The 21,063-nt window shown below is 39.8% G+C and overlaps 1 protein-coding gene across 7 annotated transcripts in view; it reads right to left on the bottom strand.

Moving 5' to 3' along the window:
- The window catches only part of BCAT1 (branched chain amino acid transaminase 1), a 71,578-nt gene that overhangs the window by 29,497 nt on the left and 21,018 nt on the right, over positions 1-21,063 (bottom strand). For 6 of the 7 annotated variants that reach the window (XM_065846620.2, XM_065846640.2, XM_071815686.1 and 3 more), the window contains 2 exons: positions 19,147-19,218; positions 2,100-2,300 (listed from right to left, as the gene is read on the bottom strand). In XM_065846620.2, coding sequence (XP_065702692.1) covers positions 2,100-2,300; positions 19,147-19,164 — 219 coding nt within the window. In that variant the 5' untranslated portion in view covers positions 19,165-19,218. Of the gene's footprint in view, positions 1-2,099; positions 2,301-15,205; positions 15,225-19,146; positions 19,219-21,063 lie in introns of those variants that run through there. The other variant, XM_071815697.1, reaches the window with a different exon arrangement.

Raw genomic sequence — 21,063 nt, 5'->3', positions numbered from 1 at the left:
AATTAGAACCCAGAACTTTTTGCCTTCAAAATTTATCTTATTCCTATGGCAATGCCAACTTTATTAAAAGCTTTGTATGCAGTTCTGAAAAAGAAACTGTTCCTAGGATAGGTATTGTAGCTACAAGAAAAAATTCTATCTTTAATAAAGGATGGCATAGCTTAGGGGTGTCAAACTCATTTTCACTGGGGGCCACAGCCACCTCGCAGTTGCCTTCAAAGGGCTGAATGTATTTTTTTAGGACTGTATAAATGTAGGAGTAGTCCTAAAATTACCTTCAGCCATTGGAAGGAAATCGCGAGGCTGATGTGGCCACTGGTTAAAATGAGTTTGACACCCCTGGCTTAGCTGCTGATATGGTTGATAACTTTGATATGATTTTTATTGGGCGAGTTACTAAATACCACATTTCTGTAACGCTACTTTCTTATCACAGAACAGTTGTGTCCCCCCACCCTTCTCCCAAGCACATTCACAGAACTTTTAATGAGAGGGAAGAGGAAGGAATGTTACTAGGATTTGATCAATGGCTTAAGAGAAGAATCACATCATTGCTGAAACACAAAGCCTTCTCAAGCTGTTAAATCTTTTTCTCCAAAAAGAAATACTTTTAACCTTCCACAGCTCAGTAAAACCTTTCACTCATTAAAAAGGGAGACAGTGATGTGTTCCAGGAATGCTCAGCTTGAATAAAAGCAACTGCTGTGGTTGCTTGATGGTTGGTTGTTACAGTGGTGTGCAAACAACATTATCTAACATCTGTACATCACAGGAGCTGGATCTGGAGTTCAGCAGATCCAGACTATCACACTGCATCATGGAGGGCAAGGAGAAAGGGGAAGGAATGCCAAATTCATCATTTTTGTTATACCCACTGTGTATTCATTGAGCCACAGCATTGGCACCAGATTCTCCTCTGTCTGTCCTCTTGGCTAGAGGAAACGTGATGCAACAAGGGTAAAAGAATAAACAAAAATGGAAAAAAATAAGAGCATATTCATATTAGCAGTGACTTCAGATTGGGCCAGAGGCAAAGCATTAAAGTTATATGCTACTAGGAGTGAAATATAGGTTTGGGACTCCAGCGTGGTTTCTTAATTCTTGGGCAAATCAAGAGCTGCAGCCTTAATCACAGAGGCCTGCTGTATTTACACAGGACCTTTGGAGGCTTGGTGACTAGATAGGGAAAAAACAGCAACAACAAAAAACTGTGAATGCAGGAGCTCAATGACAACAAGCACAGAAAGGCTTGATTCTTCCCTTTCAATAGTGGTTTAAAAAAAAAAAAAAAAAAGGTAAAAAAAAAGGCAAAAAAAAGGCACAAGCAACTCCACTAACTTCAGCAGACACACTTCCACCTACCCAAAAGTGGGAGAAGAAACTGGCTTCCATTTCAGCAAATGCATTCTACCACAGCTCTCACACAGACGTGAGTATAGCCAGAGCTGCTCTGGAGACACAAAAGGCAGCTTTAGACAGTAAGCAGCTAAGCACGGAAACTGTTAACCACGCTGGTTTCCAACTTAACGTTTCACTTTCCAAAGTTCCTTGCTGTATATTCTCTGCTTAAATACATCTGGATATGCCAAATGTGTCCAATTTAGTTCGGAGCTCTCCAGACTTATTCAGAGTTGCAAACAAGCTTCTGTTTAGCCTGTCCTGCAATCCAAGCTATGAACCTTTAAAACAGCACAGAATAACTTTCATTATGTGCATGTTGAGTGACCAAATTATTCTTGAAATCTCTGATAGTCTCATCCAGTGCTTCATTAAGTTACACCAGATACAGTAATTGGGCTGATCCACCATCTGTGAACTAAACAGCTTTGTCAAATGAATTTGTCATCACACAAGAAAGGGTTCACCTTTACTAGGCTAGGAAGTTAAGTGAGCTGGAATCCATAGACCAGAGTTGCTTCTGAGTTATACCAACATAAATATAACCCTGTTTTAAATAATGAAATTGTTATGGAAGGACATCAGTTAACAAACCAAAATGTAACTCAAACTTGAGACAGCAATAATCCTTGTATTACAAAGCTATGGCTTCAAGAGCTAATGAAATAAAATGCCAGTTTCCAAATCAATCTGGTACTCACTTCTAAAGCATAATGCAGAGCTGAGGACGCTGGATGCAATGAGAGGTTCTCAAGTGGCTTAATATAAGGTTTCTCCCATCCAGAAGCCAGGGACCACTCAACTGTCAGCATATTATCAGTGAACACAGTTCCAAATACCAAACCACTGGGGTCTGGCTTTTCCTTGAAAGTTGTAGCTGGGGTGATAATCAAATCTGAAGCCTGAAGAACATGAAAACAAAAACAAAGTGTATAAAAATAATTAAGTCAGACCGATTTAAAAACTATTCTGCATCAATTAACATGGACAAATGCAGTATTTTATCTGCAGGGACATTTAATGACAGAATCACATAGCTGGCTAAGTATTCATACTGTGTATGCACACATATACACAGTGATGCTTATACCAGAAGTAGTTAACATATTTTGAAGCACTGTTAAGTGAAGTAAGCCATGCAAGGTATAAAACCAGAAAATTAGCAGATGAAAATTTATTGGACATTTAGATTAACACATCTATACAAGTTCCAGAAACACCCAATTGCTGTATCTCAGAACATAAGCTGATCATCAGAAATTAATCCCCCTCACAACTAGGTAAATATGTCATGCTTATTTTCTTTTAATGCATAAAACCAGTATGAGAGATCAGTGTCAGCAGATTACTTGCATCACACGAGCTTGTTCATCCACATTCATATTTTTCTAGAAAGATCCCATTAGCAAAGAAGGCTAAAAGTTTCCCTGCATGATCAACTGCAGAGACTTTCTCTTACAAGCCATGAATGACCAGTTGCAAAAACACGGCACAGTTTTTTCTGCTGGTTTTGGCTGGGATAGAGTTAGTTTTCTTTTATATATATATAAGCTCACATGGTGTGAATCATCCTAAAGAACACCAAGGGAAGAAGGAAAGCAGGATCTTTGGCATGTCACTTCCCTTTTATACACAGATAGTGGCCAAACAATTAGAGAGGGCTCTGAAGTGGGCAGAGTCTTGATCCACCCTTTCCATTCTCTTTCTGTGTCATATGAGCATTTAAACTGTGCTGGTCAGAAAGGCAAGGAAGAACTCAACAAATAATTGTATTTGAAGTTCTGTTTTCCTTCCTCACATGACTCAGAAGGCACTGACACTCAAGTACCCACACTCCTCTGTGTTGGGTAGATATGGAACAGACTGGAACACAGGTTGTTCAGATTATTGTTCGAGTGATTTGCACATGCATTTAAAAGGTGGTTCTGCAAGTGGTATCAATGACTTTGACTCTTCAGACTCAGCATACATTCTGTAAAACGAGAAAAAATTAGTTCCAAGCTCTTGAAAAAGAAGAATACATTCCTGTCTCTGTAAACAACCTGATTTTCAAAATGTCTTTAACGGACAATGGTCATTTTTTATTGATTGGTTGGCTTTCATTTGTTGGGGAGGGTTGTTTGTTTGTTTTTCTTAATGGCTTAGATGTGAAATTAACTGAGAGCTGGAGCACATGAATAGCTAAAAGCTTGTTTCATTCTATCTCCAATTATAGGGCTTGTCTAGATATTACAGTGCATTAGCCTGGTTGAACTAATACATAATCTGATGAAACAACAATTACTCTTCTTAACTCTTTAGAGTACCCTGCATTGAATGTGTCAATGGGAAAAGCACGACTTAATGATGTCCTGAAAATAAAAATTAATTTTACCTGACAAGCTCTTATCATACACTTTGGAAAGAAAGATATCACCAAAGAACATGGATCAAAATAAAAGCCATAAAGGAGTGTTTGCAATTATCCACAATGCAAGATTCAGCTCAGGAAAACACTTAGACAGGAGCAGGATGTCAATGGGGCTTAAGCAAGGATGTAGAGCACAGTTATATGCCTGGCTCTATCTCTGGATAGAATCACAGCTTCTAAAGAACACCTATTGGCAGTGGTATTAACAGCTCTCACAAAGTTAAGGCTTCTGTCTCATCTCAGGTAATTTTTCTTAAGGTAATTATCTTCACAATAAACTGGCCTGGGGACGAGAATTATCCCATGGTAGTCTCATTCCCCAGAACTCCCATCAGTGTGCTGATTTTCTCAGCTGCAGTTGTACTAACAGTTTAACTTAGTGCCATGTGGGCTACATATGTCTCAGTTTGCCACTTCCTCAGTTGTTGTGGCACACTTGAAAGGCAGCACTGTAAAACTGTTTGCTAGGCTCACCGAGGTTAATAAATACCTTTACTTCAAGGATGGGGAACAATTTTAACCTGGCTCTCCTCCGAGGCCCACAAGCACAGGTAGAGGGAGCAGCAAGCTGCAGCCACAAGTGAAGCAACACGCTCAGTTAGGAACATGTGGGCTTTCTTTCACCTAGTTTTGCCACCACAGAGATTTCCCCAGCTTTAGAGACCTGTAGTTCCAGCAAGCCTTGGACAGAGTCCTTGGCATGTGAGTGATAATTTAATAAAACTATTCTGACCCAATACAAGCACACTGTTATGCCCCAATGGTTAACACAAAGAGGGGTACAGGTCGAGTCACTCCTCCACTGGCTCATTAGAGATCAGAGGCACGCAAGTGCTCACTCCTGCAGGTTCAATAAAATGGGTTGTCCTGTGTGACAGGTGGCCACACAGGAGTGCCTGTGGCTCACAGCAGTAGCCACGCCACTTGGCTTTCAGCCCCAAGGACTGGGGGCTTCTTCTGCAATCACAAACATAAATCACTGGACTGGATTTCAGGTTGAGTCGCTTGACGGCAGAAAGCCTAGAGAGGTAGGTACCCTTGATGCTTGTCCAGCAAGGAAGCAAATAGTCTCTCCACCACAGAACTTCCTGGAGCTGTGCGCTTTGAACAAGCCCGCTTGCTGTTTCTCACCTCCTTCAGCATTTAGGGAAATCAGCTTTCATTCAGGCATTTTGCAAACACCAGACTCAATAACATCAGGTATGACACTTGACCCGTAATGCTTCCTTCAAACAAAAGTAGGAACACCCCGCAGAAGACATAAAATATAGGCTAAACTGCACAGACCAGTACAGCAACAATCATTAAAACAGGCAAAAAGGTTATTTTCCAGATCCTTATAATCCTGTTAAGCTTTCAGAAAATGCACTTAAGAATTTTTTTTAGCCATTAGTTCCTCAAGATCCTTTCTTAAGGCTCTTCCCTCTAACTCTTTCTATTGTATTTTTCTGCCTCTTTTTACCAGGCAGCAAGTTGTGCAAGTTAACAGTGTGCAAAATCACCCAAATCTTGCAGAATCCCAATACGTTTTATATAAAGACACACAATACATTCAATCTTTTTTTCCATGGAGGGTGGGGGGAGGTTGGAGAAGCCATCCTTGGATTATTCTCTCCCACACCGTGGTCTGTAGCACTAAGTATTGCCAGCACTCTCAACCTCTTGTAGGTCCCCAAGTTATAAGATCCCCTATATAACATTGCTCCTGGCCCACAGATCCTTTTGGCTTCACTTGCCCCAAAGTTCTGCCCCAGAATTTTGTGGTGCTGCTCAATGAGCAAAAGGAACACCAGACACTGAGAAGAACCCACATAAAGAGAGCAGAGACCATTACTTAATTATCACTCATTTAAAAATTATTGCAGTGCTACCATGGTATCACATATGACCTTTATAAAGAAGAATTTACACAGAACCACACAGAATGCTGGGGATTGGAAAGGACCTCAAAAGATCATCTAGTTATTTCCTTTGTCAACAGCCCTGAAAGCAGCATTAAGGATGCATTAGGGATTGGCATTAACACCCACCCAGATCTCCACTCTTCATGCTGCCAATTCAAAGGGCAATTTTCAGCTAGGTTTTGCTTGCATTGTTTATTAACATGCTCTCAAGCACCTTCTGACACTGCTGCCTAATAAAACCATTAAGCTGGAAGTAAAACTGGTAAATGCAGGAACAAAAATGATAAGGGAGATAAAGAAAAGAAACAGATGTGGCACACAGACTACTGAGTGCAGATATTTGGCACCTGTTGCCTAAAGTAAAACGAAAAATATGTAGTTCCAGCCCTGCAAACTCTGCATGTCACTGTTCGAGCCCAGGGCACCCTGGTAAAAAATAGGAAGAAGCAGACTGGTCTGCCTATGGTAGGCAAAAGGGAGTGGTGCAGAAGCTGGCCAGATGCTGTTGATTTTCAGGGCATATATAACACTACTACACCTCCAAACAGCCACTGCCTTGACCAGATGCACTTTTTCGAATAGCCCCTCATCTGAAAAGTGCCCACTGATTCCAATGCAACTGTTTCTAGAGTGAAGCTTTACGCAGCCCAAGCAAAGAAGATACATTGTAACCTCCTGAAACTAAAATTCATCATTTGATCAAACCAGATCTTGTCAATTATGAGCTAGGTCAAATTAAAAGTGACATGCTGGACAGTGTCAATTTTAACCAAAGCTGTAGCAAGACATTCTGGTGCCCCTAGTCAAGATGTCAGTTTAATGCTTATTCTTCCCAGCCTTTGCAATAGCCTTAAGTGGATCTGGAGCTGACAGCAGCCTCTGGCCAGAGCTGTTACTCTCACTACTACATCCCTACCTTTCTTACCCCAAAGATGTGTCTGGGGAAGGTGCAGATGGCAACCGCATATTTTGCCCTACTCTTTCCATCAAATTTTGCCAATGCCTTCCCAAATGATCCTTGCCTGCAGTTGTTTTCAGTCCACTGAAACTACCAGACCATAAGCAGTAGGTTGAACAGCTTTAACAGGTGTAATACATTTGGCATACTCAAACTTTTCTAAACACTGTGCTGGGCCAAGCATTTCTATCACTTACTTGAGTAAAAAGAGAACTGGCAACTTTGGCTGTAAAATAGGTTACAAGTTACCTAACTATAATGGCAAGTTTGAGCAGAGATCCTCAAAACATCCACTCGGTGAGACTGACTGTAACCTGTTCTGATGAAGTAAGTAGCCTCCTTGAGTTCTAGTCAGGGTGATACATTCAAGATAACAAAGCAACTGCAATTATTTATTTATTACTTATGCTGACTTTGTAAGCATATCCTAGGAAAGATCAAGTCCTTCTGATGCAATAACACACGGAAGCGTAGGCAAAATTGAATAACTTGTTTTCCCCTTGCACTTGTGAACTGCAAAATGGGGCTGCAGTAGCAGAGGAAATTTTGAGGAGAGAGATGACAAAGAGTAAATAAAGGTGAAAGGTAACAAAGGTGTAGCCAGGGAGAGCTGCAGAGAATGACGCTTGGACTAGACTGAGTGGTTTTGAGGAGAGCTCCAGCGGTGAGGATGTTGTTCAGTCCTTCTGGCTGTGGCACCCTCAGCATTGCTTCTGGACCCTCACCAACTCACACATCTCTATCCCAGGAAGCCATTCTTTCTGCTGGTGCAGCTGCTTTCACCCCGTAATTCTTTCTGCCTGGACTCCTGAACCCAAGGCACCTCATATATGACGGGCTGAGGAGCTCTTCTCACTGCCAAAGAGAAGTAGTGGTGAGAAACTAGGTTGAGGATACTAACTAGGCTGAAGAAAGTGGCTTTGGAAGCTGTAACCCTCCCTTCTCTGAAGTTTTTTTTGGCTTTGCAGCCAAGGAGCAAGCTACCACTTTCCTCCTGTAATTCATTCACCTCCATCACTTTTCAGATGTGAAGCTGCAAGCGGCAAAGGATGGCCCCTGTTTTCTTGCTAAGCTGAGCAGTGTTCTCAGCTGGCTGGAGAAGTTTATCCATTAGATATTCCAGCCCAGCAGCCTCACGCTATTTGTTGCACATAATTGCTCCTGTAGAGCAGCTACTATGAGCAGCCCACAGGGAACCGCAACCTGACCCAGGAAGAGCCTCACCACATGGGTCTGCTTTCTGTAGGCAGACATCATGAACCATGCTTAACAGCTACTAATGCACGCACGCACACACACACACACACACAAAAATAAGTCTTGTGTCAAACTAATGCCAAACTCAGAGTAATCAGGGATGACATGCCAACTGCTCCATCAGTGGCATCAGAGCAGACACGAGCAAGTGCTAGGCTCTGCAACTAGAAAGCAAGAAAAGCTTACCGAGGTTGTGTGTGGTCTTAAGGAAACTGGTACTTTGCTCCTCCATTGGGACAAACTGAGCAATTGCCTGCTCTGCCTGTTCTTAAACCCTGTCTTAGAAATAGAAATGCTGAATACTACTGCAGTAGATGAAACCAACCACAACCTCTTCTAGCTGGTGTTATTTTTGTCTAGTTTGTCCAACTTACTACTTCTCAGCTCTATCCACTAACCACTAGCTGACACCACAGCAGCACCTACTTGAATAAAAAAGAGGAGATTTTTGTCCTAAAGGCTGTGAGTGAACCAAGATCTGTTTGTTTTGTTGGTTTTTTCCTCCCCCATCCCCACCTTCTTCAGACAAGACTGTTAGTTTTCAGAGGTATGGACCATCTGTATGGGGCTAAGCCTTGTATGGCTCTGAGCATAATAATAAACTCTATGTTAGAAAAAATAAGATCAATAAGAATTCTATCATCATCTCTAAACAGAATAAGACAGAATTAAATAAATTCTTATAAAGCTATTACTAGCTTGTAAGTATATAAAGTAATACTAATGTAAGCTATCCTATAATCCCTTTATCTTCATTACTATTTTAAATTTACAGCAGAGCCTGAGGCTTGAGAATGGAAAGCGTACCTAGATATAATAAGATTTGAGCAGGAAGAAAGCCCTACTCTTCCTACTATGAAAAAAATAAAGAGAAACAAAATATAGCAAAATATATTCTGCAACCCCAGGGAGAATATCCAGAAATCTTTCAAAATGAAGCTTCATTGAGACTTCATCTGAGAATATGTTAGCACATGTAACTGGACTGCAGTCTGGAATCATTGCATCAGGTTAACTGTATACTGGGTAACAAACCACAGAACAAATGGCAAAGCAAATGGGAGTTAACACTCTGAATCAGTTGTGAGTCAACCTTGGAAGCAACAGAAAATAGGGCTGGAAAGACTTTGTGTAGTCCATCCTCTGCAAGATATCTATCTACCTAAATGATTCATAACATATTTATCACATATTTGTCAAACCAACGAATGACCTTCTGTTACACTCAGCAAGCAATGGGGAGAAAAGGAAAAGGGTAAAACATATCGTTGGCTTCTTTAACCTTTCCTCTGGTCTGCCAGATGCTTCAACTCTGATGCAGGAATATTTGATTTGGAGCAGAAAGCAGGGAAGTAAACCTGCTCTGACAAGACAAGAGATAAGTTGTTGGAATTGACATGAACTTCTTGCTTTAGAGAAAGTAAAGGGCACCTATGGCAGCAGCACAGCTCAAAACGCAGTCTGAAGCTCCCAAAACACACTGAAGGGGAAATAAAGATGATGGAAAGTTACAGTCTACCTAGACTGTAGAGAAAGCATTAAAGAAACCAATCTTGCCCAACAAACACTCAAGCACATAGATATTGTATAATATCATTGGTTTCAATGGCACTAAGACTTTTTTCATATGTGCTAAAATGTTGCACTGCACCAACTCCCATTGATTTCATCCAAAGCCCATTTAAATTAATCAAGACCTCTTCTTCCAGCTTCATAGGAATCTGGATTGTAAGGGAGGCAAAACTACCTCAGTCTTTATAGTCTCACCCATTTCTACTACTTCAGGGAAATTAAGTGGACTAGTAATGGTTTGGTTTGTTGTTGTTTGGTTGGTTTTTTTTCTGTCTTATATTCATTAGTTTGTTCTCCACTGAAGCAAGTTTTTAAAGTTAAGAAAGCTGAAGAAATGGGGTTCCTACAGATCCTAAGGAAACCTTCTAGCTGATATTAAAGAAATCTAAGGAAAGTATTTATTTGATTTTAATGGGGTCTATCTCCTCTACTTCAGCTAATGCTATTTTCAGATCTACCAAAAAAAAGAAGTAATCTAGTAATCTATCACCTATCAAAGAATGATATAAAACATTTCAAATACTACTACTTCTTTAAAATATAAACCACCATGATGCTGATAAGACTATTAAACACAGGAACAGAAACTGGACAAATTATTACATTTGGGTCATATGAACTACTTCAGTTTTCTAACAGCTCTTCCAGTTAACTATATCTGTGATAAGAAAACGTGAATAGGGAGGAAGTATGAGCTATGAGAAGGCTTTAACTACTCTGGACTGAAAACCACATTGCTGTAGCCCACTGTTGCTGCTGGTCAAATTAGCTATATAAAAATCCTCTTTGGTCAAGCAACTGCACTTCCTGTCTGCAATGTAGATATGCCTGGGTTTTTGATTAGAAAGAATTCCATATATAATGACAAGGGAAATCAAAGAGTGCAATTCTGTAATAGCCCAATTCCTTGCACAGAAAGTCCTCTCATAGACACATACTCAAACATGTCCATAAATACAAAACTAGGATCATTTTTCATAACGGAAGACATCAACTAAGTACACTATTCATACTATTCCCTACTAGTATACACTGCTTCTTCTCAAAAGATCTGACAGCTTGGTTAATGCAAGTCCTGATGCTGTGCTGCTCCTTGCCTCACAACCACTGTACTTCTGCATTGCAGCATAAACACAATGTTCCATTTTTAGAAAGAGTTTGCCTGGAAGAAGGTTTGAGCCTAACACAAGCTGAGGGCTTCCACTGGCCTGTGACACAAAATTGGAATAGAGAGATTTGTGACATTTCACAGATACCACATTATTGCACAGTGGTGGAGTGTTTTCGATGTTTAAATAATGCTGTATGGAAAAAAAAACCCCAACCTTATAAATTTGGTCCACAAAGATTCAAGATACAACTATCTCCTGGTTCAGGAAACATTATAATTTCTATTTCACACAAACAAAGTGAAACAAAAAATGAGATGTTTACACCTAAGTTTTTCTAAAAAAGTAGCCATATTACAGGAAGAAATGGAAACCTAAATTTCAGACAAACAAGTTAGAAATATTCCACCTAATTAGCCTGGCCAGTCACAAACATCTTATGTGGAATAGCCAAGAATAGAATCATAATCTCACATGTCCAGTTGCAATTAAATCTTCTTACCCTGACTTTAATAAGCTTGCAGCCATGCAGGGAAGTGGATTCATGGAATGAAGGCATTCAGAATTCACCATTTCATATGAAATTTCAAAAACTTTTGGGAATATAAAATGCATTCCTGCTACAGTCTCTTATGTATAGGTTACAGGAATAATTTCAAACATGCAGTTAGCCACACCTGTCTTTTCTCTTATCCCATCTCCCTCTCACACTAGCAGACAGAAGGTAAACTTACAATTTGCCATGAATTGCAATGTTTGATCTGCCACTGAAGCTGCCACATTTTGCCAGTTCATTCTATTCAGCACTCTCCTAGAAATGGGGACCAAGTATGGGAGTAAGATTAAAATATTCCAGCTCTCTAGGCTGTTCAATTCATGGGAGTCAGAATATACAGACATTTTCAAAAGCAAGCAGAAAGGCCATTAGAATACTCTGTCAAAAAATGAATAAATTATCTTCCTAAATTGTAGTTCCTATTCATGTGTGTTCAGCAAAGAAAACAGATAATATCAAATCTGGGGACTCGATATCACAATGACACTAACATTTAAGAATTCTTGGAAACCTGTACGGACACCATGGATTTTTTTAAGCCTTGCAGTCATATAGTTTCCTTTAGGAATCACTGGCTGGTGCTAAAGCCCTGCATTTTAAAAGTAATTCTTCACCTTGGTAAAAAATAAATCCAGAATATTATAAAAGTCAAATGGAATTTCCAAAATACGACTAGAATTCCTGTGCTTTTACGGATAACATCTTAAGCTCCTAGTTAAAAAAAAAGATAAAGCATTACTTTCTTTGTGCTATAAATCAACTCAGTCAAACTGTCCCCTGGCTGTTCTCCTAGCATTTTGCTTTTATCTTGGTTAAAAGCTCCTGTTATTTGCTGAAGACAAATAGTGTTATTTGCAAATCCTACAGCTTCAGATAGCAGGTCAATCAGTTTCCCTCCTGCAGCTTAGAAAACCTATTTGCTAAAAGCCTACAACTATTTGAAGGATATTACCCACCTGAAGAGAAACACAGAACTACTTGCCACCAAGCTGAAACTGAAGAGAGCTGCCACAGGTCTCAAATGCCACATTACAGATAGGTTCCTGATGGTGTGAGATACTTATGTGCAGACTGTTGGGAAATCATCCCTTAGTGTCTCACGGAAGAATCACAGTGAATTATTTTCATTGCTCAGTAGCATTTCTTGGCTACTACGATCCTGAAGCAGTGACACTACTGTGTTATCCCCTGTGATAACAAGCTTGATTTAGAAACATTGATGTGCCAACTAGAGCCACCAGCAATCCAAGCTGCTTTAGTGTACGCTCCAGCTATGCATGCACCTTGCATGGTCTCCTTCAGGAAAGTCAAGCAACCAATAACCACTGGAACATTTGTTAACACTTACTGAGCTTTGTTTTTTCTCTCTTTCATCAAAACAGGATGCTCAGCTGTAAGAACACTGCTGTTGATCATTACTGTGACCTAGACCAATACTTTCCTAATACATGGAATTAAAACAGTAGACCTGTAAGTCAGTCTTTCTCAGCTATTATTAGTAATATTCAAGAGTTTGTGCAATGTGTGTGTAGATGCAGAATATCCCAGAAACTACTCATCACTTAGTCTTCTCTGTGCTGTAGCTGGTTTCCCTCTTAGCAAGTGAAGAAGACAGAATAGATTTGACTGGAAATCACCTGAAGTAATTCTGCAGCACACACATACCCTGCTAGGGGACATAAGTGATAGGAAGGCACTGTGATCTAATAATATTGTTACTCACCCATCTTTTTTGATTAAATACATGATGAAAAGCAAATAATTGATGAAGACCTAGAGTGAACAGATTCAGCTGAAATCAAGATAAAGTCAGAATGACCTTTTCTAAAGTAATGCCCAGTCCACAAATGCTAAATACTGTTACGACAACAAAAGAATTGGGGGGAGGGGGAAGGAAAAAAAAAAAGAAAAAAAAACCCATACAAACAAAAAACCCCAAACAAAACAAATTGAAATACCACCCCCCACACACATACACACCAACACCACACCACATTTTCTTAAAGAGAGCAGCACAACACTGCATTCAATAGGCAAAGCCACTGCTGACCCGGTCTGGTGCTGATGAAACTCCTACTTTTGGTGGCATGATGGACAAGATGGCCTATGGTTCTAAGACAAAATGTCTGGAGATGCCTTATTGTATAACGTTACACATACGTATAGATATCCAACTGGTCATCCTTCTTTTACTGCTTCACAACACTTTATATAAAAACAGCTTTTCTATACACACATTTTGAGGAGCTACTCCTCATCACAGCATCAAGATACTCGTAAATTTCTGTAATAAATTTTTCCCCATACTACTTACTGTAAACATAAAGGAAATGCTCTATCTGATCAATCAAAATTTAAAATGAGGTCTAATAATGAATTAAAAATGGAAATGCAGACAATCTCCTAACTACCCACCTTACTTCAAAACCACAGAAAAATCAAGAGCTGCAACACGACAAAAAGCCTCACTGACTGTTCATATGCTTTGGCAGGTAAATAATTTATTGGTGTCAGTAGAAAACGACAAACTGAGAACAAACTGGAGAGGAAGAGATGTGAAAATACATAAAACATATTTGTTAGCCTTGTACATAGTGTGGTAACTATAACGCATATATCTCCTCATTCTAAAAACATTTCAGCATTCCCTTGATCCATATGCTCTGAGCATGTCAGAAACTGCACCTACTTCTGATATAAAATAAAAGCACAAGAGAAGTGCTATGTACTTAATAAACTCTTCAAGGAGTGGAACTTTCACCATATCACTCTAATGTTGTGCCAAAGCAATGCAGTCAATTAGTTTCAATTTTAAAAAGATGTTTTATAAAATACAGAATAGCCTAACTTTTAAAGTTTTTAATCTTTCCATTGGAGGAGAAGGAAGAAAGTCTGGTGAATAAACAAATTTATTTAAAAAAACAGGATTGGAGAATTGTTAGTTCTTTATTTCTGTCAGCAACCTTATCAGATATAAAATAGTTTTCTAAAGTAAAGCTTAAAACTGTCGAATAACTTGAAATGGATTGGTCCCATTTCCAATTCCCAGAGTAAGAAATCCTATATCCCACTACTTTTGGCACAAACTATAAACACACTTAAGCTTCACTAGTATAAACATGGTGATGAACCACAGTAATGTAGTTCCACTAATTTAAACATAGAAAATGCAATAATTAATTAGATTTTCCCTTTGAAAGACTGTTTTGAATATTAGCGTATCTTTCTCCACAGAAAAAAAGGAATTTTGCCAAATCTTTCTATATAAACTAGATGACAAGAAATGCTGCACACAGCAATAACATCTAACCTACATCTTAACTGCACAGATTACTCCTGTACTACTACTGTACTTACAATTTGAATGTTTCCAGGATAAGATATGGACCTGTTTTTCATCTTTAATGCTATTGCATTATTTGTCAAGAATATGAAACAAGGCAGAGAATCAGAATCAGCACAGTATGTTGCATAGAGCAAACCAAGTTCACAGTCATTTCATGCAAAGGCTACACATTTTAAAACATGCAACTAAAGGACCTACTACAAGGAACAACTAAATCTGTGTGAAGAGACCTCCACGAACAAGGTCAATGTCTGTAAAGCTTTCATTGGCAGTCTCTCAATCTGAACCACAAATGTCTGAATTGGAAATAGATTTTCAGCTTCTTCATATGCCATCCAGATGCAAAATACACTACGGCTTTAGATTACGTAGAAAAACTATCAGAGATTTCGATTGTTTATTTGCAGGTTATACCTACAGCATGGAAATAATCTTTATGTTCTAATTTGTACAATACGTAGCACAATATCAGTTAGTTCAGAGCTTGGGCTCTAAAACATTATAGCAATGCAGGAAACAAGTATTAAAACATTCATCATTACAGAAAATTCACTATATCCAGTATCTCACGCAGCTAGATGTGTGCTAGCTTCAAACTGGAAGCCATGCAAACATATTAGCGTAGAACCATCTCCAGTCTAGCAAGTCCAAGATCTCAGCAGGGACTATTAGTCTGAGCACAGCACTGCACTAACCTGCCCGTAGCTCACCATCTGCCCTGGGCTCACATCCCACTGGCTCGAAGCCTGGGAAGGTTGGGTCTGTCTGCAGGAGACTGTGTGGGGACACTCACACTTATTAAGAGTAACATGAGGAGCCGTTCAGATACAGAAGCTGTACTTAAAACACTATGCATTCCACTCCCACAAGTCTTCATTTTAGCAAGTCAATCCAGATCCATTTGTAAACTACAGTTACTTCATTTTGCTTTGGCATTGCAGACTAGACAGTATTCCCTAGGTCTGCACCATTTTGGTACACTAAAGAGGCCCTTCCAAATTAAAACACAAGAACTGTTGAACTTTGCACTGTTCAGATGCCCAACTAATTCTACGCAGCTGCAGATCATTACGACACAGAGAAACGTAACGGGAGAAGGTAATACCTTCTTAAAGTGTTCCATGTATCAGTCTCTCAAAGAGAAAATGTATTCCAAGACAAAAAGTTATATGAAAATGAAAATAATCTTTCTGGATATGGATTGATAACATGAGGGAAAGAAAAGGCAATCATATTAAGAGATACCTTTAGCTGCTGAAGGCCAAGTATTATGAATTCAAAGTCAGAGCTAATACACACATTAAAAGAAACCAAATTAGAATTATGTATGGAAATATACTGCTACATTATCCAAACAACATTCATTCTGTTTCAGGACAGTATAATGAGCAGAATTAATGCATTAAAGAAATTACCAGATTTTTAATCATAAACATGAAGTGCCTTAGACATTACTGTGTGCTATTTCATGGTATTACTGAATGTAAACAAACGTGTAGAACAGCAAAACCAGATAACATGCATTTCTTGATTCAACATTCAAAAATACCTTAAACGATAACTGCACTTTCCATTACTGGTTTCATAGTCCCCTCCTAGAGATCCAATGCTGACAACAGGCAAAAACTACAAGCATAACTTCTTAGGTTATGATCACAAAGCACAGCCAGTTCTTTAAATAAAATAAATAAATAGATGTGTGCATACAAGGAGGGGTGGCGGGGAGGGGGAAGATTTCACTCTAGTGGAAGGAGCTGGGTAGATAAATCCTGGAGATCTGACACTTTCTGCAGTACAGGAAACTCTAGCATAATCATGATTTCTGTCAATGTTTCTTATCTGTTCCAAGATCACTGGTCACGTGTCAACTCTAAATGGAACACATCAAGCATCTCGTAAATCACGGACCTGTCAGGATGAAATTTTTAACTGGAGAAGTGAGTCAAATTTAGGTAGTTAAGTAGCAGTAAAGATGAACAAAGTGTCAATTCTGACCTATTGACTTAAGAGAAGCTCACAAAAATCAACAATAGCAAGCAGACAGCAGAGGGGCTCACTGCTTGCTAGAAGCTGTAAGTAGCATTCATTCCTTCCCTCCCAGTATATAAGGGCTCTCTGAGTCCACCTTCCCAAGTCAGGCAGAAATTGCAGTAAAATTCAAAAAAGCTCACCCCACTTAAAAAGCACAGCACTGCATTCTAAAAAGACACATCTTCAGAGGGCTAATCTGGCATTCACATACTGGGCATCAGCCACTTCAAACAATATGTTTTATGTAAGTATAAAACAAAACCATACCCTGTTTCTTACATGCCCACCATCTTGGATCACTTAGGTTACTGGCACAAAATTGCAGCTTTCTTCAGCACAGCCAGCCCCACGGGTCAACTTGATTCCTTTGAAATAGTATTAGCTATAGTTTCTGAAATTGTAACCATAGCTTCCTTCCACAGAAATGTTTGTGCATTTCCCTAAAACAAACCCAAGCTATTTTATTTGTCATTGTCTGGTGTTATTTTTTCCTTCATTTATAAAGTTTTTCTTTTTAATTTGGCAATGAAGTTAAAGAGACTGCAAATAACCATTATAATGCATGACACTGCAATCAATACCTATATTCCCACCACCCCTTTCATATATACACTCCCTACAGTACAGTATTTTCTAAAAAACTATACCTCTTACTGGTGACAACAGCTAATCTTTGGAAACAGAGCCATAAGGCAGGAATGGACTTTCAATTAGATTCCAGCCTGAGACAGCTGTTTTTTCTAGTACTACTCCCTTTATGACCATCTGTCCCACCTGCTAGTACGTTTTTTCCCCCTCACACAGACTCTCCACCACAATGATTCACCATTCTGGCTGACATGCAAGTACTGACAGAAAGGAAACTGGATTAAATCCAGTTTTGTGCCAACCAATATTTGGAGCTTGGGTAAGGCACCCACTTGAATGCTGTTATAATTAAATCATCTTAAATTTGGTTTAGTTTATGCCCGGGTCACCTACGCTGCAAACACTATCAGAGGTTGTTGCCACTCTATCTCCCTTCTGGACTACGTCAATGAGTGGAAGAAAACAGTACAGAGCTGTTACACCAGTCTTCTCTCTGTAAAGCAGTTTTTGTTTTTAAATACACTAGCACACTCTACTGAATGAATATACTGAGATCTTGTCTATTTATGAAAGGTGAATTCACAAAACAACTCTGCACTCCATTACTTAGTGAATCTTGGGGTTTCAAAACTGATTGCGTGTCTGTTTTTGTCAACATTTTCCAAATTAGACCTTCTGGATGAAAAGTCATCCTAAATCTTCCTTCTTGGGCAGAATTGCCAGAGACACAATGCAAAAAAAATGAGGAAGAGAAGAACTGGGAAGGGTTGAGAATGGGGAAAAAGAAATTATATGGCATGCTGCTACATGGCAAAATTCTTTAATCACAGACTCTCAAGAATTCTTTGCTGTTTTCAATGAGATCAGCATCAGAACAAATCTTATCAAAGGGCCCAGCACATTTTCTAAAGCATTTATTTTCCATATCTGCTTAAAGCCTGGCAACTAAAAGGGAAATAACTACTGAAGCACACTTCAGAAGACAACACAGCAGTGACACTGCCCAAAAAATCAGGAAGAACATGACAGTTACAAAGCCTATCATTATAATTTCATCTCACGTACTGCTGACAATAGTCAGCAATAACAGGAAGGGAACTGCTGAAAAAGCACAAGTGAGGTCACCTTTTTCTGGGCAGTATTTTTAAACATATGTAAAATACAGACATGGACTTCTAAAGATTGTAAAGCAGGGAAAGAGAGGGACAGAAAGAACTACAGGTGTGTGACATAAGGAATAAAGGCAAAAGAAGTACAAAAGAGAGGTAGAAAAAAAAGGCAATGAGGACAGAAGGTACAGCAGAAAATAAGAAGTTGACATCTGTGTCCATATAGTGTTCAAAATGAGCTGTTCATTACTAGCACTGCATTCAGGAAGGAGGCAGAGGAGAAGAATGGCATCTTAACTGAGCTCAGTTGTAAGCATGAGATTAAAATAAAAAAAGAGGGATTCAATTTCATGCCAGTTCCTGGCAACTGCTCAACATTCCTTATTATCATATCCCTGTTTGCTTGTTGAGTGCTGATAAAGTGCCAGAGCTGTGGTGTCCTTCGGAATCCTTCTGAGATCTTTAGCTCTGCAACTTTGGGACCAGATGGAAAACCCTGCTTTTGAATACCATTCATAATGCCAAACTTTAACAGATAATAGAGCATTACATAGACTTCGTTTGGAAAAAAACCTTAGTGAGGGGAATCACTCTTTATTTCTATTGCTTTTAAATCAGATAAGAGTTAAAAATAAAATCATCTTTATCATTTTAATTTTTGCTTAACAACTACTAACCTTTTAGCTTGTACCTGAAACTATAATAAAACATCTTTCTGTAACATTTTTAATTTCTACGTTGAAAACATTTTCAGCATCTACAACTTCCAGAATTATTTCCAGAATTATGACACTCAAGCGTGTCAGTAGCGATGAATGCCTGCACAACAATTACTACCATGTTACGGGCGCTATCTGGTACCATCTACTGAAATGCTTCAGACATTCATCTTTTAACAAACAACACACCTTGAAAGATTCAGCCATTTGCTTTGCTGTTTTGCCCGTACACACTCCAGCTGTGCAGTCCTTATGGTAGCCCTAGAAGAAATAAAAACAGAGGAAATCAAATTCAGTGCAGCATTTCAGAAAAGTGGAAACACATTAATTCTTTTTAGGGACAGACTGTACTGAACTCAGACTTCATTGTCAGTAGATATATTAGTAAGAACTTTTTGACAGGTTCTCAGCACTACTTTTATTTCAGTTGCATTATTTTGTGCAAGCATATTTCAGGGCTTTAGAGGAAGAGACAGCAGATTAGATTATTGCTCTGAAATGCAGAAGGGTATGGGCAACATCGTGAATCTTTCATTTGAAGCTGAAAAAAGTCTGCTTTTACACAATTCCATCAGATCCCAGTTTCTCTACTACAGCATCCACATAACAGATTTGCTTTTGCCTTTTCTTGGAGAAGTGTGGAAGAACTGTTTTTGCTAAATCCTTCATTAAATGAATAGAGTGGTAAGGAATGGTCACCTACATAAATCATCAAGAGTATTTTGAATTGTCTATTATGTTGTATTTCAAGGTTCTGCCACTGACCATGCTAGAAAGGAACTGAAAGGAGAGAGAGTTCTAGGCATCCTTCTGTTCAGCAACAGGGGGATAACAGACAGGTGCAAGCCAGCTACCTAAAAGCAAGATCCCCAGTTTCCACTGCATCAGGCTAGCATCTTTGTGGACCCTCCTGAACTAGCTAGACCTTCCTTGCCAGCTGCCAGTAAATGCATATTACACCCAACAGCATGGAGCAAAGGAGACAAATACAGTCCTGACAGCATTTATTGTTTCCAAGCAGCCTTTAAGAAAGAGCTGGAAAGGTAAAGTGGGGGTAGAGGTTTGGGAGAGTGAGGAAGGTGCCAGGAGCACAACTATCTAGGGGACAGGCCATGACGAGGATAGCTAGGGGGATGGTTTAAGAGAAGCACAACTGGCAAGATGGAGGGGATGGCAAAACGGAGGGCTGGCTGCTGAGGTAAGGGCAGGCATGGGAGGGCAGGGGCGAACAGTCAGGCTGGCCAGAGGAGCTGTCTAAGGGGGTTAAGGAAAGACAGAGGCACTAAGGGACGTTGTTGCCATGGCTGACAGGCAAGGGGTTTTCAACCCTACAAGGGAAAAGCCCCAGTGGGAGCCTGCATTGGCTGCTCACCACTTGGTGGCTGCCTCTTACCCTGCCAGCCCTCAGCCTTGCTTCCTCTGGGGTGGGAAGTCCTAGTCCAAGGGGAGGAAAGCCCCAGGTCAAAAGCATAATCCCCTGAAGGAAAGGTGCACAGGAAACCCTTCAAGGTCAGCCTGGGAGGTCCCTGCCCCAAACTCTTAACCAGGGAGCAGCCCTCACATTACAAGGAGGGTTGCATATAGGGTGAATGGCAGTGCCAGGCAGACACCAGCCACCATGGTCCTGCAGCAGCCACCAAAACTGTGGGGCTCACAGGCTGTAAAGCATGACACACACAAGGCAGATAACATGATTTTCTCTGGTTGTGTGTTGTTTTGTTTGTTTGTTTTTTTACAGATGTTGAAGATACAGCAGAAGCGGGCGGAGGGGAGAAAAAAAAAAAAGGTGGTATCTTCAGTGGGCCTTCAATAGATCGCAGGCTTGCTACCAACAAGAGAAAAAAAGCAAACTCCCAACCCCAGCAGATCTCACTTCCTCTCCCCTCCTCCCCAATGCCCCAGGGAGGCCATAACATCCCTCCTGCCTTTTCTCACCATCACTTTAACCCTTCTGTTCCTCTTTTTTTCTAATCCTCTATAGCAAGACATGCAATCACGGCTACAGGCTCTTTCATATCAACTAAAGTAGGATCTGCTGAGAGAAATCAGAAATCTCTTTGCAACATGCTAATCTGCTTTACCTTAAAACCTTATTAAAAATATGTT

Source organism: Patagioenas fasciata, chromosome 1, assembly GCF_037038585.1.
Source record: "Patagioenas fasciata isolate bPatFas1 chromosome 1, bPatFas1.hap1, whole genome shotgun sequence".
NCBI lineage: Eukaryota > Metazoa > Chordata > Aves > Columbiformes > Columbidae > Patagioenas > Patagioenas fasciata.
This window is presented reverse-complemented; position numbering and strand designations above follow the sequence as displayed.